The 24,037-nt window shown below is 39.6% G+C and overlaps 1 protein-coding gene across 1 annotated transcript in view; it reads right to left on the reverse strand.

Annotated features, from left to right (window-relative positions):
• The window catches only part of LOC122671438 (DDT domain-containing protein PTM-like), a 42,155-nt gene that overhangs the window by 16,273 nt on the left and 1,845 nt on the right, over window positions 1-24,037 (reverse strand). The window contains exons 2-6 of the mRNA XM_043868641.1: window positions 23,404-24,018; window positions 6,741-7,911; window positions 6,336-6,621; window positions 6,107-6,231; window positions 5,545-6,005 (exon numbers count right to left, since the gene is read on the reverse strand). Coding sequence (XP_043724576.1) covers window positions 5,545-6,005; window positions 6,107-6,231; window positions 6,336-6,621; window positions 6,741-7,911; window positions 23,404-24,018 — 2,658 coding nt within the window. The remainder of the gene's footprint in view (window positions 1-5,544; window positions 6,006-6,106; window positions 6,232-6,335; window positions 6,622-6,740; window positions 7,912-23,403; window positions 24,019-24,037) is intronic.

The raw sequence follows: 24,037 nt of genomic DNA on the forward strand, positions 1-24,037 counted from the left end.
GTGTGGTTTCTGAAAAGGCTGGTACTGGTTCCAGTAATTAATGAGGCTAACTGATCAGCTTAGGCCCATGTTGTCTTTTACATTTCATGAAGGAAACAGGGCGGCTGATTGGTTGGCGAACCTTGCTTGTGACTCGACGACTAATTTGGTTTTTTATGGGGAAACGAATTTACCCCTCGCCCTGAGGCGAATTACACGCGAGGACGCTATTGGTTTACCAGTGTTAAGGAAGTAAGTTGTTTCCTGGTCGGGTTGGGAGTGAGAGTTGTTTTTGAGTGGTTTTATATTAGCTGTGAATTTTGTTATCTCTTGGGTTTGGGGTAAGGCGGGAATGTCCCCCCCCCCCTTGTATTGTTTACTCTTTTCAGAATTTTGGTAATAAAATTTTAGGGGCTGGCCCAGGTCCCAAAGAATATTCTAGTTAAAAAAATTTCAGTGATTCAAAAAATTGGAAATAAAAATTCAGTCCATTAAATTTAGATTGCAATTTTGTAAAGATTCTGAACTTTTCAGGCTGAGTTATTCATTTCCCAAATTATTGACTAATAATTCAGAAGGGCCAAATGTTTGGGGTCCCAATTTTTGGACTGAACCCAGGATTTCAAAACCCTAATTAGGTTGCCAGGTCCACCTGAAACTATAAAAAAAAATTCTCAGACAAACAAATTGGGGATAATTTTGTCAATTTTTAGAACAGAACCAGACTTTCTTGGAATTGAAATTTTTTCACAGGTGTTGATTTGGGAAAGCAGTTGATCTGAAGAGGCTACTTGTAATTATAAACAGTAGTTTACCACAAGAAGCATGATAGGTGCTCTTCCTGGCAAATAAAAATGAAGTTGCAGATATTCAAACCCAGCCTCTTTATGATTGATCCTGATCACTCAATATAAATCAAACCTAGTTCAAAGTTGAAACCTTGAGGAAAGCTTCATAATTGGAATAACGAGCCCAATGAATACATGCCACTCAGCTAAAGAAAGAGGATGGAGAGCTGCCCGAAATGGGCACTAAATACTTTTCGGTAGATCTCCAAATCACTCGGTATGACTATCAAAATCGTGAGCATCATCATGTAGGTTCCAGACTTCCAGATCCAATTGGTAGTCTTAAGCCCCTTCGCTATTGTTCTTGAGAAACATAGTTGTCAAGGTGTCACCTAGGGTGCTGTCCAAGCAGATTTTTGGGGTTAGGCCACTATCGCCTTTATGGTATCGAACCAACTTTGGCCCTTATTTAATCCAAATCATAGTTGTCATGGCGCCACCATGGCGTCCTAGCACTGGAGTTCTGTACATATCGACCTACGCCATGGCGTCTTGTCTCTCTTTCCCTCTTCGATTTCTGCTTCTTTAATTTTTTTTGTTTCTTCCCCAACCTTAGACCCACTCCCTGCTTCCCAAAATCTCCTATTTTAGCCTTGGTATAGTAACCTGCAACTAAGACATCCGCCAGATCTGATCAAGGTTCGAGAACTCGCGAGATCTCGCCGAGTTTCTCGGATTTTTGAAATCTCGAGACGAGATTGCCTGCGAGTCTCAAAAATGCAATATCTCGGTGAGATCTCGCCGAGATCTCGGATCTCGGTTGGATCTCGGTTTCAACCCATTATTTTAACCCACCTACCACTTAAATACCTTACCTAATTGGACAAAACTCGACATATCTCGGATCTCGGGTCCAGATCTTGGGTTGACCCAAAGTTGAGGCTTCGAGTTGAAAAAAAAAAAAATGCACCAACTCGGCGAGATCTCGACTCGTCTCGGTTTTTCCAAGAGTCGAGTTGGCACCGAGACCCGAGTTTTAGTACCTTGGATCTGATTTCAGATCTCACCATTCGGTTGCCAGTAGAATTTTGGGGCTATTTCTAGTTGGGATCGGCAGACCTTGGTGCTGCGATTTTGTTCCAGAAATTGCAAGGAGAATTGTCTTCATAAGGAGTTTCCTCTGCTGGAACTACTCCAGTTCACCGCCTCTCTGCCTCTCTTTCTATCGTGTTATAGCAAGGTTGAAGAAGACATTAAGTCTTTAAAATTGCAAGGACAACTTATATTATTTATATAAATAAAACCCCTTATATTCTCTATTGCTATTCTGTTTAACCCATTCAGTTCTATTTAACTCCATTAAATTACAATTCTGCCACTCCTTTACAACTTCAGATTAATTACAATTCTGCCATTGCTCTTATAAATCTTGATTTATCTACTAGTTTGCCATTCAACTTTGCCATTCAACTTTGGATTTAATTACAATTCTACCATTGCTCTTATAAATTTTGATTTATCTACTACTTTGCCATTCAACTTTGCCATTCAACTTTGGATTTAATTACAATTCTGCCATGGTCGACATGATCGCCATGACGCCGTGACAACTATGTTCTAAATATCATTTAAGTAAATGTTTTATTTAAGATATTATCCATAAATAAGTAAGTACCCCCCCCCCCCCCCATTTGAATCGAATAAAAATTGTTAAAAATCAAATTCTAAAAGGATAAAGTCAACCCCTCAATTCAAAAACAAAAACTGGATTTTCGGCAGTAGGTGAAATTTTCAACTTTCTAATGCTAGGGATTTCCTCAAATCTGAAAATTCCATAAATTTTAAATGGTAAAACATTGCTAAAAAAACAAAAGAGCAGTAAATTATTCATTTTGATATCTAAAAAAGTATTTTCATTCAGAGCGTTTTTTAAAGCATTCGTGCACATCAAATAACGTTTGACCGGAACATAACTCCTTCAATATAAATCAAATTTAAGCAATCGTGGATTTGTTGGAAAGCTGGTTTTGTGCTCCACCTAATACAAAAAGTCTCGTGTAAAAATAAAATCATTTGTCCAGTAAAACTTCTTGGAGAACAAGAACATTTCTCTAAATTGAGAGCAATTTAATTGCCTATAGATAAGATCATATTTTCTAAGAATAGTATAAACCAAAAGTGATACTTGGTATACCACAATATAAACAAAATGTATGTTGTGATTGTTTCAAACCATAGTTCTAAAACTCGTCTCGACTCGGTGAGATCTCGGTGAGTTTCTCGATTTTCTGAGAAACCGAGACGAGATGGCATACAGCATATAAAAGTGCAATATCTCACCGAGATCTGAGATTTCGGATCTCGGATCGAGATCTCGGGTTGACAATGACCCTTCTACTATGTATTTACTTACCTAACTCGACAGAACTCGACATATCTCGGGGAAATCTCGGATCTCGGGTTGATCCATGGAAATGACCCATCTACTATGTATTTACTTACCTAACTCGACAGAACTCTTATATGCTTGTTGTGGAGCACTATATGCAACATTACAGTAACACTATGTCATGGGAAGACTATGTGACACTAGCGGCGACTAAATACTTGATTCAAAGTCATTTTATGTGATGATAGTTGTAACACTGTTAAACTGTTTGATGTATCACTTTAACATTTCTAATTCTTATTTAAGTTGTTTAGCTATTAATTGAATGTTTTGCTTGCTTTCTATTACTAAATTATGTATTTTAGTATATCATCGCCTACCAACCTATGATCCGAATTAAAACTTATATTTGGACTTTGTTTTTGCAAAATCTGATAGTGCCATTGTGTTTAAATGACCTAAAATAGGCTGAATACCAAGTTTCAGACCCAAACTAGGTCTAAAACCCACCGAGTTAAGCTTCGAGTCGGAAAAAAAAAAATGCACCAACTCGGCGAGATCTTGACTCGACTCAGTTTTTCCAAGGGCCGAGTTGGTACCGAGACCCGTGTTTTAGTACCTTGTTTCAAACTTCCAATGGCTTGCTTCTTCAATTCTGCTATCTTCTAGTTCTATGTTGATTTTTGATGACTCGATGTGGTTTAATATTGATTTTTTATGACTAGATATGACTTGATGTTGATTTTTGATGACTTGATGCGGCTTAATGTTGATTTTTTATGATGTAAGGTATATATTGTAGCATACTAAATAATGTTAGAAAAGAGGTGAAATAAATAAAATAAAATAAAAACACTTGGGCGCCTTGTTGCCTAAGCGCTTAGGCACCCCTCCACCACCTTGCTGCCTTCACAACTATGTTGAGAAATAACACAATCTAAACCCATTCCTCCAAAGAAGTTTTTACAAGATCCCTATCCACCAAAATTTTCACTTCTAGATCTGGCAAACAAATAATCATTGAGTCCTCTTCTTTCCGGAAAACAAATATAGAGAGACCCACCAACAGTCAAATAATTAGTGAACCTTGAAGACTTACCCGGTAAAGAATTTGAGATCAAAAACCTAGGACAGGTACGATTTTTCTTGGTATTGAGGTAGCCCACTCTACTAGAGGTATATTTCTCTCTAGACGAAAATATACACTAGAACTTCTTTCGAAGACAAGTATACACGACTACAAGCCTGCAGATACTCCTATTGAGGCTAATTCCCATTTGAAAGCTAAGGACGGTGAGTCGGTTGATAAGGGCAGATACCAACGCCTTGTAGGACATCTCATTTATCTATCCCACACCAGACCTAATATAGTCTTTGCTGTGAGTTTAGTAAGCCAATACTTGCACAACCCATGTGTTTCTCATATGGAGGCTGTTTATCGGATTCTCAGGTATCTCAAGTCAGCACCAGGGAAGGGTATTCTTTTTCACCCCATGATCATATGCGTGTCGAGGCTTTTACTGATGCAGATTGGGCCGGTTCACCAGATGACAAGAAATCAACTTCTGGGTATTGCACTCTTGTTGGCGGCAACCTTGTTACCTGGCGTAGTAAAAAGCAGTGTGGTGGTTCGGTCTAGTGCAGAGGCTGAATTTCGTGCTATGGCACATGGAGTTTGTGAGTTGCTACGGATTCTTGGTCTCCTTGGTGATTTAGGTCTTTCTATTCGTCTTCCCATGATGCTATACTATGACAACAAGTCTGCTATTAGCATTGCTCATAACTCAGTTCAGCATAATCGCACCAAACATGTTGAGATTGACCGCCACTTTATCAAAGAAAAACTAGAGATGGACCTTATCTGCATTTCTTTTGTGAAGTCCTGTGAGCAGTTGGCAGACATTCTCACCAAAGAGCCTAGGAATAAAGTGTTTCATCTGATTTTGTGCAAGTTGGGCATGTGTGATATCTATGCTCCAACTTGAGGGGGAGTATTGCAATATATAGTGTAATAATATTGGATATGGTCTAATATTGGGTACAGGGGTAGTTTAGTCTTTTTAATGGTTCTAATGTGTAACCCTACTTCTCTATTATAAATAAAGGGGCTAGTGTCATTATTGACACAAGGCATATTTTCCCAAATCCCAACACCTATAAATACCAAAAACAAACTAGGTAAAGTCAGATTCTCCTGGGTCTGAAAAATAAGAAATGATAATCTGGTAATTCTGGAAGGATACATCAATATAAAAAAACAAAAAAATATTCCACATATATACTAGACAAAGAAAAATTACAGGATGGAACATTTGACAATTAGATCATAAATTCATTGTGAATTTTAGAAAAAAACACTAATTTCAGCACAGAAGGAGCATGACATACCTGACTGGTAGGTCTTTGTTACAGTGCCCACACAAGTAGTTCTCAGGAATTTCACCTTTCGATAGAAGGTATGAAAGTCCCCTCTTTTTGGAGGGTTTCGTTACTCTGCCACCCTCATCAGAGAATTTTTCTGGACTCTTCTTATTGGCCATTCGAACTAGTTTTCTTTCTTCAAAAGCCCTCAAGAGATTCAAAGGAACATGAGACTCATCTAGCCAATATTTCTTCCTTTCACTAGAGGATATTTCAAGCATGGTTCCATGCCTGACAACAGTTTCAGGAATAGTTTTCCTCTTGCCAAAATCCAGAAGATATTTCACCTGTGATCCTTCCATGCACTTCCTGCGTATAGTCACCTTCTTGAATGACCTCATTAATTTTATATATTCCTTGGACAACTGAGAAAGAATTTGATTGTTCTCAAGCTCATCCCATTTAATATACAAGTCAAGCTCTCTAACCTGAAAATATAGGAAAAGTTGATCAAGGACGCAAAATGTGCCAAGCATGTCTGTAACACTCGAAAAAAAAATTGTGATAATGAGGTCCCACGATTATATACCAGCAAAGCAAGCTGTGGGACACTTGTCGACATCTCAAGAGCAGCCCGCCAAGCAATATATCTACTTCGCTTAGCTAACTCTGAACCATCAGCATAATGTATTCCCGCTATCTTCTTACAGCCAGCTGCAAAAAATTTTAAACTTATAAAAAATCAATATTATAACATATTTTTTTAACGAATTGAAATTCCACTACTTTACATCAGAAGGTAAAAAACAAATGCAGACCTTGTCGACCTCCCTTGGAAGCCAAGGAGTGAGGCAAGACCTTCCATCTGAAAGCTTGGCGTGAAAGCTTTCCACCCCTCCACCAGAAATCTGATTTGGCAGCAGCAATGGAATAAGAGTTGGAATTACCATCTAGAAGTCTGGCTCGTTTTCTGCTGATCCCTTGCTTCAGGGACAAATTAACTGAAGTTGCCAAGACATGTGAAGCTGATCCCATTGTAGCAACAGAATCCACCAGTTTCCACCACTCTGCTGAAAGTGCTATCTGCCGCAAATTTGACTCCAACTGTAGAATTAAATTAAAGTAAATTAACCACACAAAGTAGCAAAAGGAGAAAATGAACAGCCACTTTATAGAAGATAAGAGAAGCTACAATTCTAAATTCAGTATAGGGAACTCCTTACAGTGAGCAACAGATGTTTCAGTGATGCAACATTGCATGCTTTAAGAACACTTTTACGCCACAGCTTAATATGATGCGGATTCTGCCATGGACCTGATAGAAGTCCACGCAAGCGTTCTTCAATGGAGAGAATTTGACATATGACATCAGTTAGATGGCTTTTCCTACTTCTCTTAGAACAAAGAGCAACTGCCTCACTTTTATGACTTTCAGGAGCATTCATGTTAAATAAGCAGTTCCCACTTTCAGAGGAATTTTTGCAAGAGAAGCACCACCCACAATTTTCTTTCTGTTCATTTATATATAATCGCTCAATATTTGACCAACAAAATTTTGAAGCCTTTTTAGAAATGATCTTTAACTGTGCAGATATCATTTCCTCAGCAAATCTTTTAGGGTCATCATTTATGTTGTCTGCTGGCTTATGCATTAGCTCTTCAGCAACAGATGCTGATATCTGAGCAAAACTGTAATAGTTAACATAACAACCAGGTTCAAACCACATTTGAGCTACCATCCCTTCTCTTGGATTAATTAGGTATGACGTACATCCAGGAACTGTAGATTCCAAATTGGTCTCTTGTTTATTATGGCCAACATGTTGCAATGCATGTGTTCCAATATCAAAGTGGAGATTTTCAGGGATTTCAGATCCAACTGTAGTTGAAACAGATTTATCAGAGCAATCTAATTTAGCATTATGAGACACCTGAATGCCTGCAGCAGCTTCTGAAATATCTGCAGAGTCCTCTGAGCTTGCAAATGGATTTGCCATCTCTGTAAACTGGTTCATGGTCACTGAATCAATCCGGCTAACAGACTCCAAAATGTGCTGACCAAAGCCTTGAGTAGTAATGCCATTTCCATTTGTCTTCCATTCATCAATAGCCTCTTTCTTAACTTCTTTGATCTCTGAAACAGGCATAGTTGAGGAAAAATGGAGGGCAGAGACTTGAGCCTCCTCCATAACCACATCTGTACATACAGCAAGAGTTTGCAAGTCTGAGTGACCTTGAACTCCACTTAGAACGACAGATATGTCCCAATGCATGGAGATTGCTCTTATTATTTCACTATAAAGATTTTCTGACGACTTGAGGACTTCAATAACGGCCTCCAAATCATTCCTGTGGTAATAATAGTATGAACAGTCCATGTCACATGAATCAGACCTGCAAATGAAGCAATATACATTCCAGTCACCTCACATACAAATGGGTTTCTAGATTCCAAATGAAATTATTATAAAAATTACAACCACAAGAAAAGAAAAAAGAAATGATTTCTCGAAACATTAGCAATTCACAAGGCACCATTGAGATATTTATACCACCGATTAAAGTAGGCACCCTAAAGAATACCCAAACACTAACAACCTGTTCAGACACTTATCTGTTGACTATATTAGTTAAACATATACTAGTATACAACAGAAAAAATCTGTCAACTTTCCCCTTTCTAGAAAACACTATTTAGGTCCAAAATTCTTTGCCTCATGTTGGCTTGCAAGAGAACCAAGGAATTGTATTGTATGTGGGCTTTTTAATGCAATGGTTGTAAAGTGTAAACCAAGATGAGAAAAGATTCAACACCATCCATATTTGACATATTTTCAGTGCTATTAAGAGAATTATCACAGACAGGGATCAGCTCCAGAATACATACAGGGAATTTGGAACTCATTTAGCACAAAAAGAAAACTTTTTAAATAAATTCACTTCCAAAGGCTAAAGGATCTTAGGTGAAGGAGTCTCATTTTTTTTAACCAGAGTTATCAAGTTAAGATGCAAACACAATGTATCAGAACCACTGAGCATCTGAGGAACAAGGCAAGGCATGAATTTAACTGGAGTAAGGTGCAATCTTGGTTCGAGATTTCAGTCAAAATGATTGAATTTCACAAATTTTTTCGGTTTCAATGTGTCTAAAGGAAATGCAGGTCGAATCACTAGGCATGCAGTTTTTCTACCGAAATTTCAGTCATATTTTAATATTTCAATATCATTTCAGCAAAAAAAAATACCAAACAGGTGTATAAATCCAAAAGTTTATCAAAATGGGTCGAAATTTTGACCTATTTCGTCAGTTTCGTTCATTTCAACTCTAATGGGGTGATATTGTCAAGGACCCCATATTTCTAGATTTTTTTTTTCCAAATCACCTACATTTCTTTGTGGAACAAGGTGCTGGGGACTACATTTCTTGAGTCGGCACCACCAACCTACTAGTGGTCTTGATCCTCCCAGGAGCTTTATATGGTACTAGGATGGCAAAGGGATCCTGCAACATGTAGATGTAGTCCTGTACCAAAGTAACTTATACCATGTAATGCTATTGATAATTGTGGATGCTTTCTGTTAAGATATGTAACGATAGGGGCAGTCCCCCTATCGTGGTTTCCTTTATTATTATAAGTCCTTAATTGTCAGCATAGTTGTCATGGCGTCGCCATGGCGTCCTGGCGCTGGAGAGGGTTGCATGGCGACCCTCTTTGATTTCTTCTTCCTGTCTCTCTTTCCCTCTTCGATTTCTTCTTCTTGTCTTCGATTTCTTCTTCCCTCTTCGATTTCTTCTTTCCCTCTTCAATTTCTTTCGATTTCTTCTTCGATTTCTTCTTCCTGTCTTCTTTCCCTCTTCGATTTCTTTCGATTTCTTCTTTCCCTCTTCGATTTCTGAATTTTCTTCTTAAAACTTGAGAAACAATAGAGAAAAAATAAAACATGGCTTGAGTATACATCTATTAACACATTAAAAATAGAGAAAATAAAAAATAAAACATGGTCGACATGCTCGCCATGGCAACGCCATGGCGGGCGACATGTCGATATATCGACGTGACACCCCTCCACCGACTTGGATAGCCATGACGCCGTGACAACTATGATTGTTAGTTTCCTAGTCTAAGTTTCCTGTTTTAGGCTTTAGGCTTAACTAGGTAAAAGAGTTATATTCCTTTTGTAATTCTGATTTGGTTTAATATAAATATACATTGGCTGGTACGATAGAACACACATTCTATCGCACAGTCCTTTTCTCCCATTGTTCTCTCTTCTTCTCCCTTAGTCTCTTTCTGTTTTCTCTCCTCTTTGCCAGGCACTGGCTATAGGTTCTGGGATTCTATACACTTTCCAACAGTATTTTTTTCATTCTTGTGGAATTTCATGAATACTGGCTTGTGAACAATGTGCCCACAGCCTCTTTATTTGTAATAGGAGGAAGAAGATTCCAGAATGGATACAATGACCATAATACCCTTATAGACAAAATTACCCTAGTACCCATTACATTACAACACTCCCCCTCAAGTTGGTGCATATATATCAAGCATGCCCAACTTGCTAATTACAAAAGAAAAAGACTTATGACAAAGAATTTTAGTGAGAACATCTGCTAGCTGATCACTGGACTGAACAAACGGGACATACACAACTCCTTGCTCCAGCTTCTCCTTGATGAAGTGCCTATCAACCTCCACATGCTTGATACGGTTATGTTGGACTGGGTTGGGTGCAATACTAATGGCAGATTTACTGTCACAGTATAGATGCATGGGAAGAGTTATTAGAAGTTATAGGTCCTGTAGGAGATCATGTAACCATAGTAACTCACAGACTCCATGTGCCATAGCCCTAAATTCAGCTTCAGCACTTGATCGAGCAACAACAGACTGCTTCTTGCTCCTCCAAGTGACCAAGTTACCTCCAACAAAGGTACAGTACCCTGATGTAGATCTCCTGTCGTTAGGGCAACAAAACCAATCATGCCTGGCTTACATCCAGATTATCAATCTGTCAAGAGCCAGTTACTTGCTCATCTTAATGAGTCCTTTGCTCATCTTCAGCGTATCGTTACTCCTTCCAGGAATGCAATATGAATTCCAAAAATTAAATTCAAGAAAGCAAAGATGTCTTAAAGAAACCACAGCAGTGGTCTCAGATAATTGTTTGGGGTCTTTAAGCATATTCCACAGAGATTGCACAGGGTACTTCACTGTGGTTGCAAAAGTATTTTGGATGACAAGCAGCAAGATATTCAATTAATATTTACGAGTCTTGTACATTAATTTGCTTATGCATCAATGATGCAGAAATGTTGAAGGATGACCCATCGACCTGTGACCCGGACCCGGAAACATTAAAGTGTCCAGGTTTATTTTGCACATGTTGCACATGTGATTTGGCTAGGATTTTTTATTTTCCTTTATTGTAATGATCTCTAATTAAAAATAAAGTGGTGGCCTCTGTCTTCTTGATAAGCCAAATCATTCTCTATTCTCTCTTACTCTCAACTTGGTATTAGAACCTAATCCCTTTTGGGCATTTTTTGTTTTTCGAAGAAAAGCTTCACTGCCGCCGTCGCCACCACTGAGGCTTCGGCCTCCCATGGTAAGCATAGTTGACTGAACAGGCTCGTCTTACATGTCGCGCCATGCTGACCAATACTAAACTTATTACTTAACCACTAACCGATGACCCGCCTCCCTGGCCCTTGCGATGCCACCGTCAGGCCTCCCTAGCCCTTGCGCTGCCACCGCCAGGCCTCCCTAGCTCTTCCACCATCACCGCCAAGCTTCCCTGACCCTTTTGCCATCACCGCCAGGCCCTAATGGCCCCTGCTAGTCCATCCGCCTCTTACCGGGGCCATCCACCTCCCTGAGGTTTTGTGTTAGGACCCTATAGGCACCCCTGCATTTCTCACCTGGCTCACCAGGCTCTGCCAGAGCTCCCGCCCCCTCCCGCTACCGCTGTCTGGTCCCTTTAGGGCTACCTGCCCCTTCGACTTGACACCAAGGCCACCTGCCCTTGCTGCTTGGCCCTCCCAAGCCCCACAATGGCATACAACGAGTGCAAGTCAGAGAGCACTGTGTGTCGTTTTGTCCTAGGGTTCAAGGGTATTTCTGTCCTCAATGGAATGTGTTATTGTTTTCCTCACTGGCCTTAATCATGAGTATGATCAGATGGGCATTCAAGTTCTCAATAGGAGTACCTTTCCTACTCTACTTGAAGCCTATAATATGACTCAGCATGAAGATCACCGCCATATTGTCATGATGCTTCCTACGGCACCTCCTTGGTCTGCTCCTGTTACTACACCACAGACGTCTTTACCTGTGGATAGCACTGGTTCGATCAGTAAAGATGGTGCTACTCGTCCTCCAGTTCAATGTGACTACTGTGCATAGTATTAAACCTCGTTTCGGAAGGCCATTTTGGCTAGACCGAAATTTCCAAGGTACCGAAATTTTGCCAAAATTTCGTCGAAATATTGTATTTTTTCTGTAAGTTTTGCTTGGCCATTTGTGGGTGTAAAATGCCGAAAGACCGAAATGAAATAACCGAAATTTCGACGAAACAATGCATTTTTTAGATCGAAATTACTAAAATTTCAAAATTTTCCGAAATGAGATGATCGAAATTTCCGAAATATTGCATTTTTTTCAATTCGATGTTGCATTTTGTTTCGACTTGACCGAAATACTCGAAATATTCGAAATTTCGACCGAAACGAAACAAGATTTTGAACTATGCTACTGTGGCCACCCTCGCCATACTAGGGAGACTAGCTAGAAATTACATGGCCGTCCCAAGGGGGTGGAAAAGGTAGGAAGCCTGGTTCTACTCGTCCTCCGGCTCGGGCACACTTGACTGAAACTTCTGAGACTACTAGTACTTCACCTATGTCTGCAAAACAACTTGTGACTCAGCTCCAACATATGATGACCCAACTTGGCTCTTCCTCTTCTACCACGGCTTCCTCTCCATCCCTTACTTCCTATTTAGCCTGGTCAGGTATTTTTCTTGCGTCTTCCCGAACTGATTCTTCATGGCTACTTGATTTTGGAGCCTCGAATCATATGACCAGCTCCTCGGATTTATACCCCTTGTTCAGGCAAAGATAAGGTCTGGATCGTTGATGGTTCACTTTCTACTATTTCTGGTAAAGGATCTATCTCCTGCAATTCTAGTATTTCTTTATCTTCTGCCTTACATGTTCCCAATCTTTGTGCCAACTTGCTTTCCATTCACCGTCTTACTATTGACCTTAATTGTTCTATTCACTTCTTTTCTTCTCATTGTGTTTTTCAAGACCTAGCGACGGGGACAACGATTGGATATGGTAGAGTGCGAGATGATCTTTACTACTTGGAACCAGGTCTTACTACTGCTCCCTCCCCAGTTTCAGCTCATATTACCCACGAAGATGGTGCTCTCCACCAGCTCCATCACTGGCATCGTCGTCTCAATCACCCTTTTATGTCGTTTGTTTCCTTCTTTAGTCAAACAATGTAACTTGGATCACTTTAATTGTGATATTTGTGAACTTGCTACGCACGCTCGGTCCTCATATTTTTCTAGTGATAATAAAAGCTTGATTCCTTTCTCTATTATTCACTCTGACATATGGGGTCTAATGAGGGTCTCAAGGTGTACCAAAGGAAGAGAAAGTAGAAGTGACACACCAACAGCTACGTCACCATCCACATTAGCAGCCACGTCAGCAGCCATGTCAACATCCATCCATATCAGCATATGAATATCTTCGATTTTATTTTATTTTAATTCTTTCTTTTAAGTCTTGTGTTGCTAGATATTTTGAATTTTAAATAGGCAGTTTTTTCCTGTTTTCTTTTTAGAAGTTACAAAACTGTGTTGGTTGTAAGTTGTAACTTCCTCCCCTCTCTTCCCATCCACCCTTTCCCTCCACGGCTTTGGGTTACTGTCCAAGTTTGGACAGCAACTTTTTCTCCTGTCCCTACACTCGTAACCAACCTTTATTTTTGAAGTTTAAATATGTAATAACCTGCAGAAAATGCAGACACAGAACAGAAAATATAAAGTGCAGAATCGTTGGTGACTTCTCCCTTCTTTGAGTAAGTTTCTTCCTCTCTCTCTCTATTCTTCTTCTTCCTCTTCTTCTGTCTTGGTACTATTCCCCCCCCCCCCTCCTCTTCTATCCTTTACTATTTCTTTTTCTCCCCTTCATTATCATGTTTAAGCCACAAGCCTACTATTCCCCTGCCCACGTTTTTGTTATTACAGTTTGTTAGTTTTTTTTTTTTTTAAAGCCTTTATGATGATGCAAACCTGTTAGCAGACCATTAGACTGAATAATCTACATATACTTACTACTGTTTTGCATATTAGTTGGTAAACAGAATTATTACAGCAACTATCTTTATTCTTTAAGAACTTTGACAGCTCCTGCAGTGTTCCTACTTAAGGTTGTTAATCATTAACACCATCACATGTTGCCTAATTGGAACTAAAATATTAAGAATGCATCAGCCTAATTAAATTCTGATCATTACTTTATTATTTCTTATTGCCTAATATCTAACTATAAGGGATGTATGCTTGCTGCCTATATGTTGAGGACTCAATTTTGTGGTAAACGTAGTCTTTAGGAACCTTCCCTACATCAAATTTTGTATCAGAGCCAGGTTAGGGGGTTTGTTGTTGTCATATAATTGAGTCTTGACTTCTTGTGGCCGGATGTCTTGTTTAACTAGGACTAATCTGAAAAATAGTCTAACCCTAGTAGAACAAGCTTTGAATGACTATTACAGTCAATTGGAAGACATAAGTTTCCTCCTTAGGTTTGCTACGTTGAATAGTGTTGTTGGCTATTCATATCGAAGTCATATTATTGAGAAAGAGAATGCCAACCTCAAGGTTGAAAGGGCTGAAACTCTTTCACAATTAGAAGTCCTTAGCAAACCCTAGAACTCAAGAAAATCTCCCAACAGCAGTTCGGGTCTTGGTTAAATTCCAGCAGTCATTTCCATTGTATGTCCACTCGAAATGGTAAGATATACCAAATCATGCATGGTTCTTCGAACAGTCCAATGAGTCCTGAAGAGATATCAAATGCTCTTCTTGCAAATCAGAAAGTTCTTGAGGATATCCAGAATGAGATGGCCATTAACAAGGCTGATCGTATTGCTCAAAATGCAAGTATACAAACCATCACCCAAAGCTTGCAAGTCATTACAGCCAAATTGGCCGACATGGATGTACCCATCCATAGTGCCGACAGACCATCCCATCAGGACTTACAACATAATGGGCTTAGGACAGAAATCCCCGAACCACCTTTAGAACAAAATGATAGAATGGGGGATAACTTCCTTAGGCAAGGTTTAGGCCGTGGTAGAGGTCGTGGACCTCGTGGATATCGTCCTCAAAGGCGTCATGTACCCTATGATGACGATGAGGAATATGACCACCATGGTAGAAATATGGACATCAAAAAGATGATCAGATTAGATGCACCCACTTATGATGGACAAATTGATGCTAAAGTGTTACTTGACTGGATCCGGCCAATGGACCAATACTTTGATTTTTATGAGATGTCCGAAGAAGTCCGTTTCAGATTTACAAAAATCAAACTTACTTGGGTTGCCCAGGACTTTTGGACAGAATTAGAGTATCAAGAAGATAGTCTTGGTCATGAACCAGTCAACACTTGGGTAGAAATGCAAGCGAGGAAAAAAATGGAGTTTTTGCCTATCACCTATAGGCTACGATTGCTAAAGGACATGAACACCTTAAGACAAGGTAGGTTGTCCGTGACAGAGTACATGGCTAAATTTAATGAGTTGAAAATCAGAAGCCGTACTCGAGAGGATGTGGAACAAACATTGTCCAAGTTCCTTACTGAACTTAATTTTGACATCCAATCACGAATGGCCCCTTATTTGGTGCGAACTGTTCCCCAAGCATTTCGGATAGCTTTAGAGCTAGAGGCTTCAATGAGGACCTTTCCTCAAAAGAAAAGCTTCCTAACTGGAGACTCTAGTTTCTGAAAACCCCTTGCAAGTACTGCAAAGCCTCTTGCAAAACCACAGCGCCAGTTTGATAACAAGGGAAAAAACATCTTAGGAGAAGGTCCTAAAAGGATTGAACAGCCGAAATGTTTCAAATGCCAGGGGTTTGGACATTACACTAAGGATTGTCCTAGGAACCTCTATGTTGGAGGGCAAGAACCCGAGGACTATAACCAGGAAAATACCCAAGATGATGAGTATGAGGATTACATTCCCAATGAGACCATATCTGACGAGGAAGATGAGATCATTAATGCCTCCAGGCTTGTGTCGTGAGATGCATGATCTCACAGTCAAAGAGTGACGATGATTGGCGGCAAACCAACATCTTTGTTACCTACACCAACCACAATTGTAAGAACTGCCGCGTTGTTATCAGCAACAGAAGTTGTATGAATGTGGTTTCCAAAAGTGCAATTACTCGAATGGGACTCAAAACCGAAGCTCATCCAAAGCCTTACAGAGTTGCTTAGGTAGATCAATCTACTATCCCAGTCAATTTTAGGTGTTTAGTTCCATTACATTTTGTTGGTTACCAGGATAGAGTTTGGTGTGATGTTCTAGAGATGGACGTCGCTCACATTATCCTTGGTAGACCTTGGTTATATGACTGAGATGCTATCAACTATGGAAAGTCTAACACCTACATCTTTGAATTTAAGGGAAAGAAGATTAGATTGGTTCCTAGTTTCTCAAAAGAGGTAAAACTTCAAGATCACAAAGGAAGTACCTCTAAACAAGCCCCCCTGAAGACACTTAACATTTTAAACCAGAAACAATTTGAATCTGAGTGCAAGAAATCCAAAGTTGTCTATGTTCTAGTTGCCAGGCAGAGTGATACTGACTCCTCAAACCCATTCACTGAGGCTCCTAGAGTAGTGCAACTGTTGTTAAAGGAATTTAGTCATGTGTTCCCTGAAAAACTACCAGATGAATGACCTCCAATGTGTGACATTCAACACGTCATCGATCTGGTTCCAGGTTCGTCATTGCCTAATTTACCATATTACTAAATGAATCCAAAAGAGCATGCTGAATTAAGCCGTCAAGTCAATGATTTGCTTCAAAAAGGATTCATTAGGAAAAGTCTCAGTCCCTGTGTTGTTCCTACTTTACTCACACCAAAGAAAGATGGAACTTGGCGCATGTGTGTTGATAGTAGAGCTATCAACAAGATAACAGTCAAGTATAGGTTTCCCATACCTAGACTTGATGACATGCTCGATATGATGGCTGGCTCACGTATCTTTTCAAAGATCGACTTGAAGAGCGGGTATCATCAAATTAAAGTTAGACCAGGGGATTAGTGGAAGACTGCCTTCAAGACGAAGGATGGTCTCTATGAATGGTTGGTTATACCATTTGGTTTAATCAATGCACCTAGCACATTTATGAGAATTATGACTCAGGTGCTTAGACCATTCAATGGTAACTTTCTGGTGGTTTATTCACAAGGGGAACACTTAGATCACTTGCGGTAAGTATTTCAAGCACTTCAACAAGAAAAGCTTTATGCTCACATAAAGAAGTGTACCTTCATGAGTGATCAAATCATATTCCTAGGATTCGTTGTTTCAAAAGCAAGAGTGTCCGCTGATCCTAAAAAGGTTAGAGCCATTATAGAGTGGCCTGAGCCAAAGAGCATTCATAATGTGCGTAGTTTTCATGGCTTAGCTACTTTCTATAGGAGGTTCATTTACCGATTCAGCACTATCATGGCTCCAATCACTGACTGCATTAAACAAAAAGAGTTTGGATGGACAAAAAATGCAGCGAAGGCTTTCATTGAAATTAAGAGGTTGATAACGGAATCCCAAGTTCTCCATCTCCCGGACTTTTCAAAAGTCTTTGAAGTTCAGTGTGATGCATCAAGTGTAGGAATAGGTGGCGTTCTTGGACAAGAAGGCCACCCCGTTGCTTATTTTAGTGAAAAATTAAATGAAGCAAAGCAATGATACTCCACCTATGATAAGGAATTATATGCGGTTGTGCAAGCCTTACACTATTATCGCCACTACCACTTACCGCATGAATTTGTGTTGTTCTCTGACAACCAGGCTTTGCAATACCTAAGCGCACAGAAGAAGCTAAACCCACGACATGCAAAATGGGTTAAGTTTCTACAAGAGTACAAATTTGTACTTAAACATAAACCTAGTGTCACGAACACTGTTGTTGATGCATTAAGCCGGAGGAGCATGATCATTTCTCCTATCAGTGCTAAGAATCGAGTTTCAATATTGCTCCAGCCCATGAGTATAAAGGATGTAGGATTTGCGAAGGTCAAAGAGCAATACCCCACTTGTCCTGACTTTAGTGAGTTGTTTGCTTCCTTGAACAGCAACACTCCTATTAGTCAATCTGATTATCTCTTAAGAGATGGCTTCCTTTTCAAAGGGAGCAAGCTTTGTATTCCCATGAACTCACTTTAAGATTTTCTGATTTGGGAATTACACGCTAGTGGCATCGCTGGTCGTTTTGATTGAGATAAGACCATTGCCCTTATAGAAGACTGATTTTATTGGCCGGGTCTTAAAAGGGATGTTGCTAGAGTTGTGAGTCAGTGCCATACATGTCAAACTGCTAAACAACGTAAGCAAAATACTGGCTTATACACTCCTTTTCCTGTGCCACATGCTCCATGGCAAGACCTGAGCATGGATTTTGTGCTTGGTCTACCTAGAACTTTGAGGGGCTATGATTCTGTATTCGTGGCTGTGGATCGTTTCTCGAAGATGGCACATTTCATTTCTTGTTCTAAGACCCACGATGCATCTGTTGTTGCAAGATTGTTTTTTCATGAGGTTGTGAAGTTCAATGGGTTACCCAAGTCAATGGTATCTGATAGGGACGTTAAGTTCACCAGCCACTTTTGGAGAACTTTGTGGCGGATGATGAATACCAAACTCTGTTTTTCTTCAGCTTTCCATCCCCAAACTGATGGCCAGACTGAAGTAATCAATAGGAGTTTAGGAAACCTATTACGTTGTCCTATAGGTGAATACTTAACTAGTTGGGATCATGTCTTAGCCCAAGCTGAGTTTGCCTATAACCAATCTATAAACCTTACCACTAGTCTATCACCCTTTGAGATATGTTTAGGTTATCAACCTAGAGCACCCATAAACCTCATACATACAGTTTCTGGCTCTAGAGTAGCCCAGTCAGCTGAGTCCTTTACGCAGCATATATATAACTTACATGCAAATATAAAGCGCAAAATATCCATTAAGTAATGATCAATACAAATCTAGGGCGGATGTACGTCGAAGATTTCAAGAGTTCTAAGAAGGTAATATGGTAATGGTGAGACTTTAACTATAGTGTTTTGTTAAAGGAAAAGCGAGCAAATTACATGCCCATAGTGCAGGTCCATTCAAGGTCTTCAAAAGAATTAATGCTAATGCGTATGTAATTGATTGACCAACTGATATGGGAATCAACAATATATTTAATGTAGAGGACCTTGTTTCCTACCACAGTTCACCCATTCCTTTTTCATTTTATCTGGATGATCTAGATAATTCCCCATTTACTATTTTTATTCCTATGAAACAACCCATTTCTGTACCTCCTATACCAAGATTTGAACAGAAAGCTTAAGAGATTGAGGAGATTATTAATGACAGGATAGTTTCTGCTCAAAATGAAGAATCCAAAGAGTTCTTAGTGCGTTGAAAAGGAATACCTGAAATAGACAGCACTTGGACTACATTTGAAGAATTGCAGCAGATTAGTCCATCATTACTAGAACACTACATCAATTTTCATTCACCGGAGATGAATTCTTTCAAGCCGGGGAGAATTGATGAAGGTCTCAAGGTGTACCAAAGGAAGAGAAAGCAGAAGTGTCACATCAGCAGTCACGTCACCATCCACATCAGCAGCCACATCAACAGCCATCCACATCAGCAGCCATGTCAGCATCCATCCATATCAGCATATGAAGATCTTTGATTTTATTTTATTTTATTTCTTTCTTTTAAGTCTTGTGTTGCTAGCTATTTCGAATTTTAAATAGGCAGTTTTTCGTGTTTTCTTTTTAGAAGTTACAAAACTGTTTTGGTTGTAAGTTGTAACTTCCTCCCCTCTCTTCCCATCCACCCTTTCCCTCCACGATTTTGGGTTACTGTCCAAGTTTGGACAGCAACTTTTTCTCCTGTCCCTACACTTGTAACCACCTTTTTTTGCTGTTTAATTATGTAATAACCTGCAGAAAATGCAGACACAGAACAGAAAATATAAAGTGCAGAATCGTTGGAGACTTCTCCCTTCTTTGAGTAAGTTTCTTCCTCTCTCTCTCTATTCTTCTTCTTCCTCTTCTTCTGTCTTGGTACTATTCCCCCCCCCCTCCTCTTCTATCCTTTACTATTTCTTTTTCTCCCCTTCATTATCATGTTTAAGCCACAAGCCTACTATTCCCCTGCCCACGTTTTTGTTATTACAGTTTGTTAGTTTTTTTTTTTTGTAAAGCCTTTATGATGATGCAAACCTGTTAGCAGACCATTAGGCTGAATAATCTACATATATTTACTGCTGTTTTGCATATTAGTTGGTAAACAGAATTATTATAGCAACTATCTTCATTCTTTAAGAACTTTGACAGCTCCTGCAGTGTTCCTACTTTATGTTGTTAATCATTAACACCATCACATGGTGCCTAATTGGAACTAAAATATTAAGAATGCATCAGCCTAATTAAATTCTGATCATTACTTTATTATTTCTTATTGCCTAATATCTAACTGTAAGGGATGTATGCTTGCTGCCTATATGTTGAGGACTCAATTTTGTCGTAAACCTAGACTTTAGGAACCTTTCCTACATCACGGTCTTTCTCGGATAGTTGCTCGGGATGGGTTTCGATGGTTTAACACTTTGATAATTGTACTATATTAACCTGGGTCTATCTTCTTTGGTCCAAATCCGAAGCCTTCTCCTGTTTTCAGTCTTTTCACATGATGATCCAAAATCACTTCGATGCCCAAGTTAAAGTTCTCCGCAGTGACAATGGGACGGAATACATTGATGGTTTTTTTCTTCAGTGTCTTGATAACCATGGTATTCTCTCCCATCCTCCTGTATCCGCACATCTAAGCAAAATGGTATCCCAGAACGAAAGAACCGCCATCTTCTGGAGGTTACTCACTCTCTGATGTTTACCACTCAGGTTCCTAAGTATTTTTGGGGTGACGTTGTGCTTACTGCACCTTATCTTATTAATTGGGTTCCTTCTGCTGCCCTTGATTTCAAGACACCAGTCAGCCAGCTTCCTGATCCCTCCATTGCTTCTCATCTTCCTCCTCGTATTTTTTGGTGTGTCTGCTTTGCCCACAACTCTTCCCCTTCTCGGTCAAAACTTGACCCAAGGTCTTTCAAGTGCATCTTCCTTGGGTATTCTGCTTCTCAGAAAGGTTACAAGTGTTATCATCCTCCCTCCAAAAAATTGTTTGTTAGAATGAACGTGACTTTTCATGAGGGTAAACCTTATTACCAGTCTTCTCATCAGGGGAAGCATGCTGATGAGATTAATGCTCTAAACAAAAGGATTTCATCACCTACTCCAGACATAAGAGAAAGACTATCCCAAATATACCATGTTCATCTACGCCTCCCGAGCAGGTTCTACCAATCCAAGCAACTGGTAATGAATCTCCTACTAATCCTGATGGTCACCCAATTGCTCTTAGAAAAGGAGTAAGGGCTTGCACCAAACACCCTATTTCCAATTTCGTATCTTATGAATCATTATCCCCTTCCTATCGTGCCTTTGTTTCTTCTATGTTGTCTATGTCTGTTCCACAGGATTAGAAGGAAGTCATCACAAACCCAAAATAGAAGAATGTCATGGTAGAGGAAATGCACGCCTTGAAGAAAAATGACACTTGGGAACTCGTGTCTTTTCCTAATGAAAAGAAAACAGTTGGATGCAAGTGGATATTCACAATAAAGCAGATGGGACCATTGCTCATTATAAGGACAGACTGGTTGCCAAAGGTTTCACTCAGACCTATGGCATTGATTACCAAGAAACTTTGTCTCAGTAGCAAAAATGAACTTTGTTCAGGCCTTGCTGTCTTGTGCTGCAAACATGGGGTGGGACCTACAGCAATTAGATGTAAAGAACGCCTTCCTCAACAGTGATCTAGAAGAAGTCTACATGGATATTCCTCTCGGTTTTGAATCATCAGCTACAACCGGGAAAGTGTCTAGACTCTGAAAATCACTCTATGGATTGAAACAATCTTCCTTGTGCCTGGTTTGGCAGATTTCAAAAGGCTATGCTAAAGTTTGGCTTCAAACAAAGTAATGTGGATCATACCCTATTTGTCAAGCACAGAACTGGCAAAGTCATTGCACTTATTGTTTATGTAGATGACATAGTTATCACTGGAGATGATCAGGAAGAAATCTCCCTCTTAAAGACTCGACTGGAAACCGAGTTCGAAACTAAAGACCTAAGGCACCTCAAGTATTTTTTGGGAATTGAATTAGCCAAATCCACCAGAGGAATCTTCATTTCCCAAAGGAAGTATGTTCTAGACCTTCTTGAAGAGACTGGGATGCTTGGTTGCAAGCCTGCAGATTCTCCCATTGAAGTTAACCACAAACTCAACAGCACTGGTAGTAACTCTGTAGAAAATGAGCGATATCAACGTCTCGTCGGCAGACTTATATATTTGTCTCACACCAGGCCAGACATTGCCTTATACCGTAGGAGTAGTCAGTCGTTTCCTTCATTATCCGAAGATTGTATATCTTGAGGCAGTTTACCGAATTCTTCAATATTTAAAGTCAGCTCCTAGGAAGGATATTCTATTCTCAAATAATGTGAATTTGAAGTTAGAATCCTTTACTGATTCTGACTGGGCTGGCTCCGTTGATGACCGAAGATCCAATTTAGGCTATCGCACATTCCTTGGAGGGAATTTGGTAACTTGGAGGAGCAAGAAGCAATCTGTGGTTTCCAAGTCCAGAGCAGAGGTAGAATACAGGGATATGGCACAAGGGATTTGTGAACATATTTGGTTGAAGAAACTTCTCCAAGATTTAGGAGTTGTACCGGAAGGACCTATGAGACTCTACTATGACAATAAAGCTACGATCAGTATAGCTCATAACCCTATTCAGTATTATAGAACAAAACATGATGAAATTGATCGATACTTCATCAAGGGGAAGATTGAAGAAGGTCTGATTTGAACTCCATTTGTTACAATTGAGAACCAACTGGCCGATGTTTTCACTAAAGGCTTAACGGTCAAATCCTTCAATCTGATTGTCTCCAAGTTGTGCATGCGAGATATCTATGCACCAACTTGAGGGGGAGTGTCGAAGGATGACCCATCGACCCGTGATCCAAACCCGGATACATTAAAGTGTCCAGGTTCATTTTGCACATGTTGCACATGTGATTTGGCTAAGATTTTTTTTCCTTTCTTGTAATGATCTCTAATTATAAATAAAGTGGTGGCCTCTGTCTTCTTGATAAGCCAAATCATTCTCTCTTCTCTCTCACTCTCAACAAGAAAATAAATAAATACTTCATATTTCATAAAGTACTCCTCCCCCCCCCCCCCCAAAAAAAAAAAAAAGAGAGAAAAAGATAACTAAAAAAGCTACTACAATAGTAAAATACAGACATGCTGGGAATAGAATTACAAGTCATTTACATCCAACATGGAAATAAAATTAACAAAGCAGCCTGTGGCCATCTATTATGTTCCAGAATTAGAATTAATAACAACCAGAAACAACAACAAAAACAAAGATAACAAAGGTAGAAGAATAGATGTTTGAAATTTTTTAAACTGTGTGCAGATAGCAGACTTACACCAGCAGGTAGCCACAGCTGCCAAAATACACCCGTCCATAAGAATCAACTCCCAGAAGTTCTGCTCCACGGAGAGATCTTGGTGACTTTCTCTGGAGATCGCGTTTGCCTACCACACACTCAGGGCAGTACCACTCACCCTCTGGCAGAAGATCCTTTGCAATTCCTACACATCTTGAATGATAAGCAGCAGGGCAACCATCACAGCATATTAAGCTTCCATCCATCTTACAAAGACAGCATTCATCACTATTCCAGTCATTGGTGTCATCAACCATCTCCTGAGTCAAGCAAGAACCACCTAAACTATCCATTGGGTCCTTCCTTTTCTTGTAAACCTCAAAACTTACAATCCTGTCAATATCTATATCAAGCTGAGATGACAGAGTTCTTCTATTAAGCTCCAACCTAAAGGTCTCTGCCTCTATGACATTATCACATAAACACCTAAGTATCTCAATCTTTACAGCTGCAGGCTGTTTATAGTAGTCACCATCTAAGAGCTTCAATTGACAAAGATCAAAATCAGGTTTTAATCCTGAACCAAAAATCAGTAGGTACTCAACCAGAAAAACAGGCCATGTAATTAGGTCCAGTAAACCCCAGTTAAGATCCCTACAGCAACAAAGTTGAT

The sequence above is a fragment of the Telopea speciosissima genome, chromosome 8, assembly GCF_018873765.1.
Source record: "Telopea speciosissima isolate NSW1024214 ecotype Mountain lineage chromosome 8, Tspe_v1, whole genome shotgun sequence".
Lineage (NCBI taxonomy): Eukaryota > Viridiplantae > Streptophyta > Magnoliopsida > Proteales > Proteaceae > Telopea > Telopea speciosissima.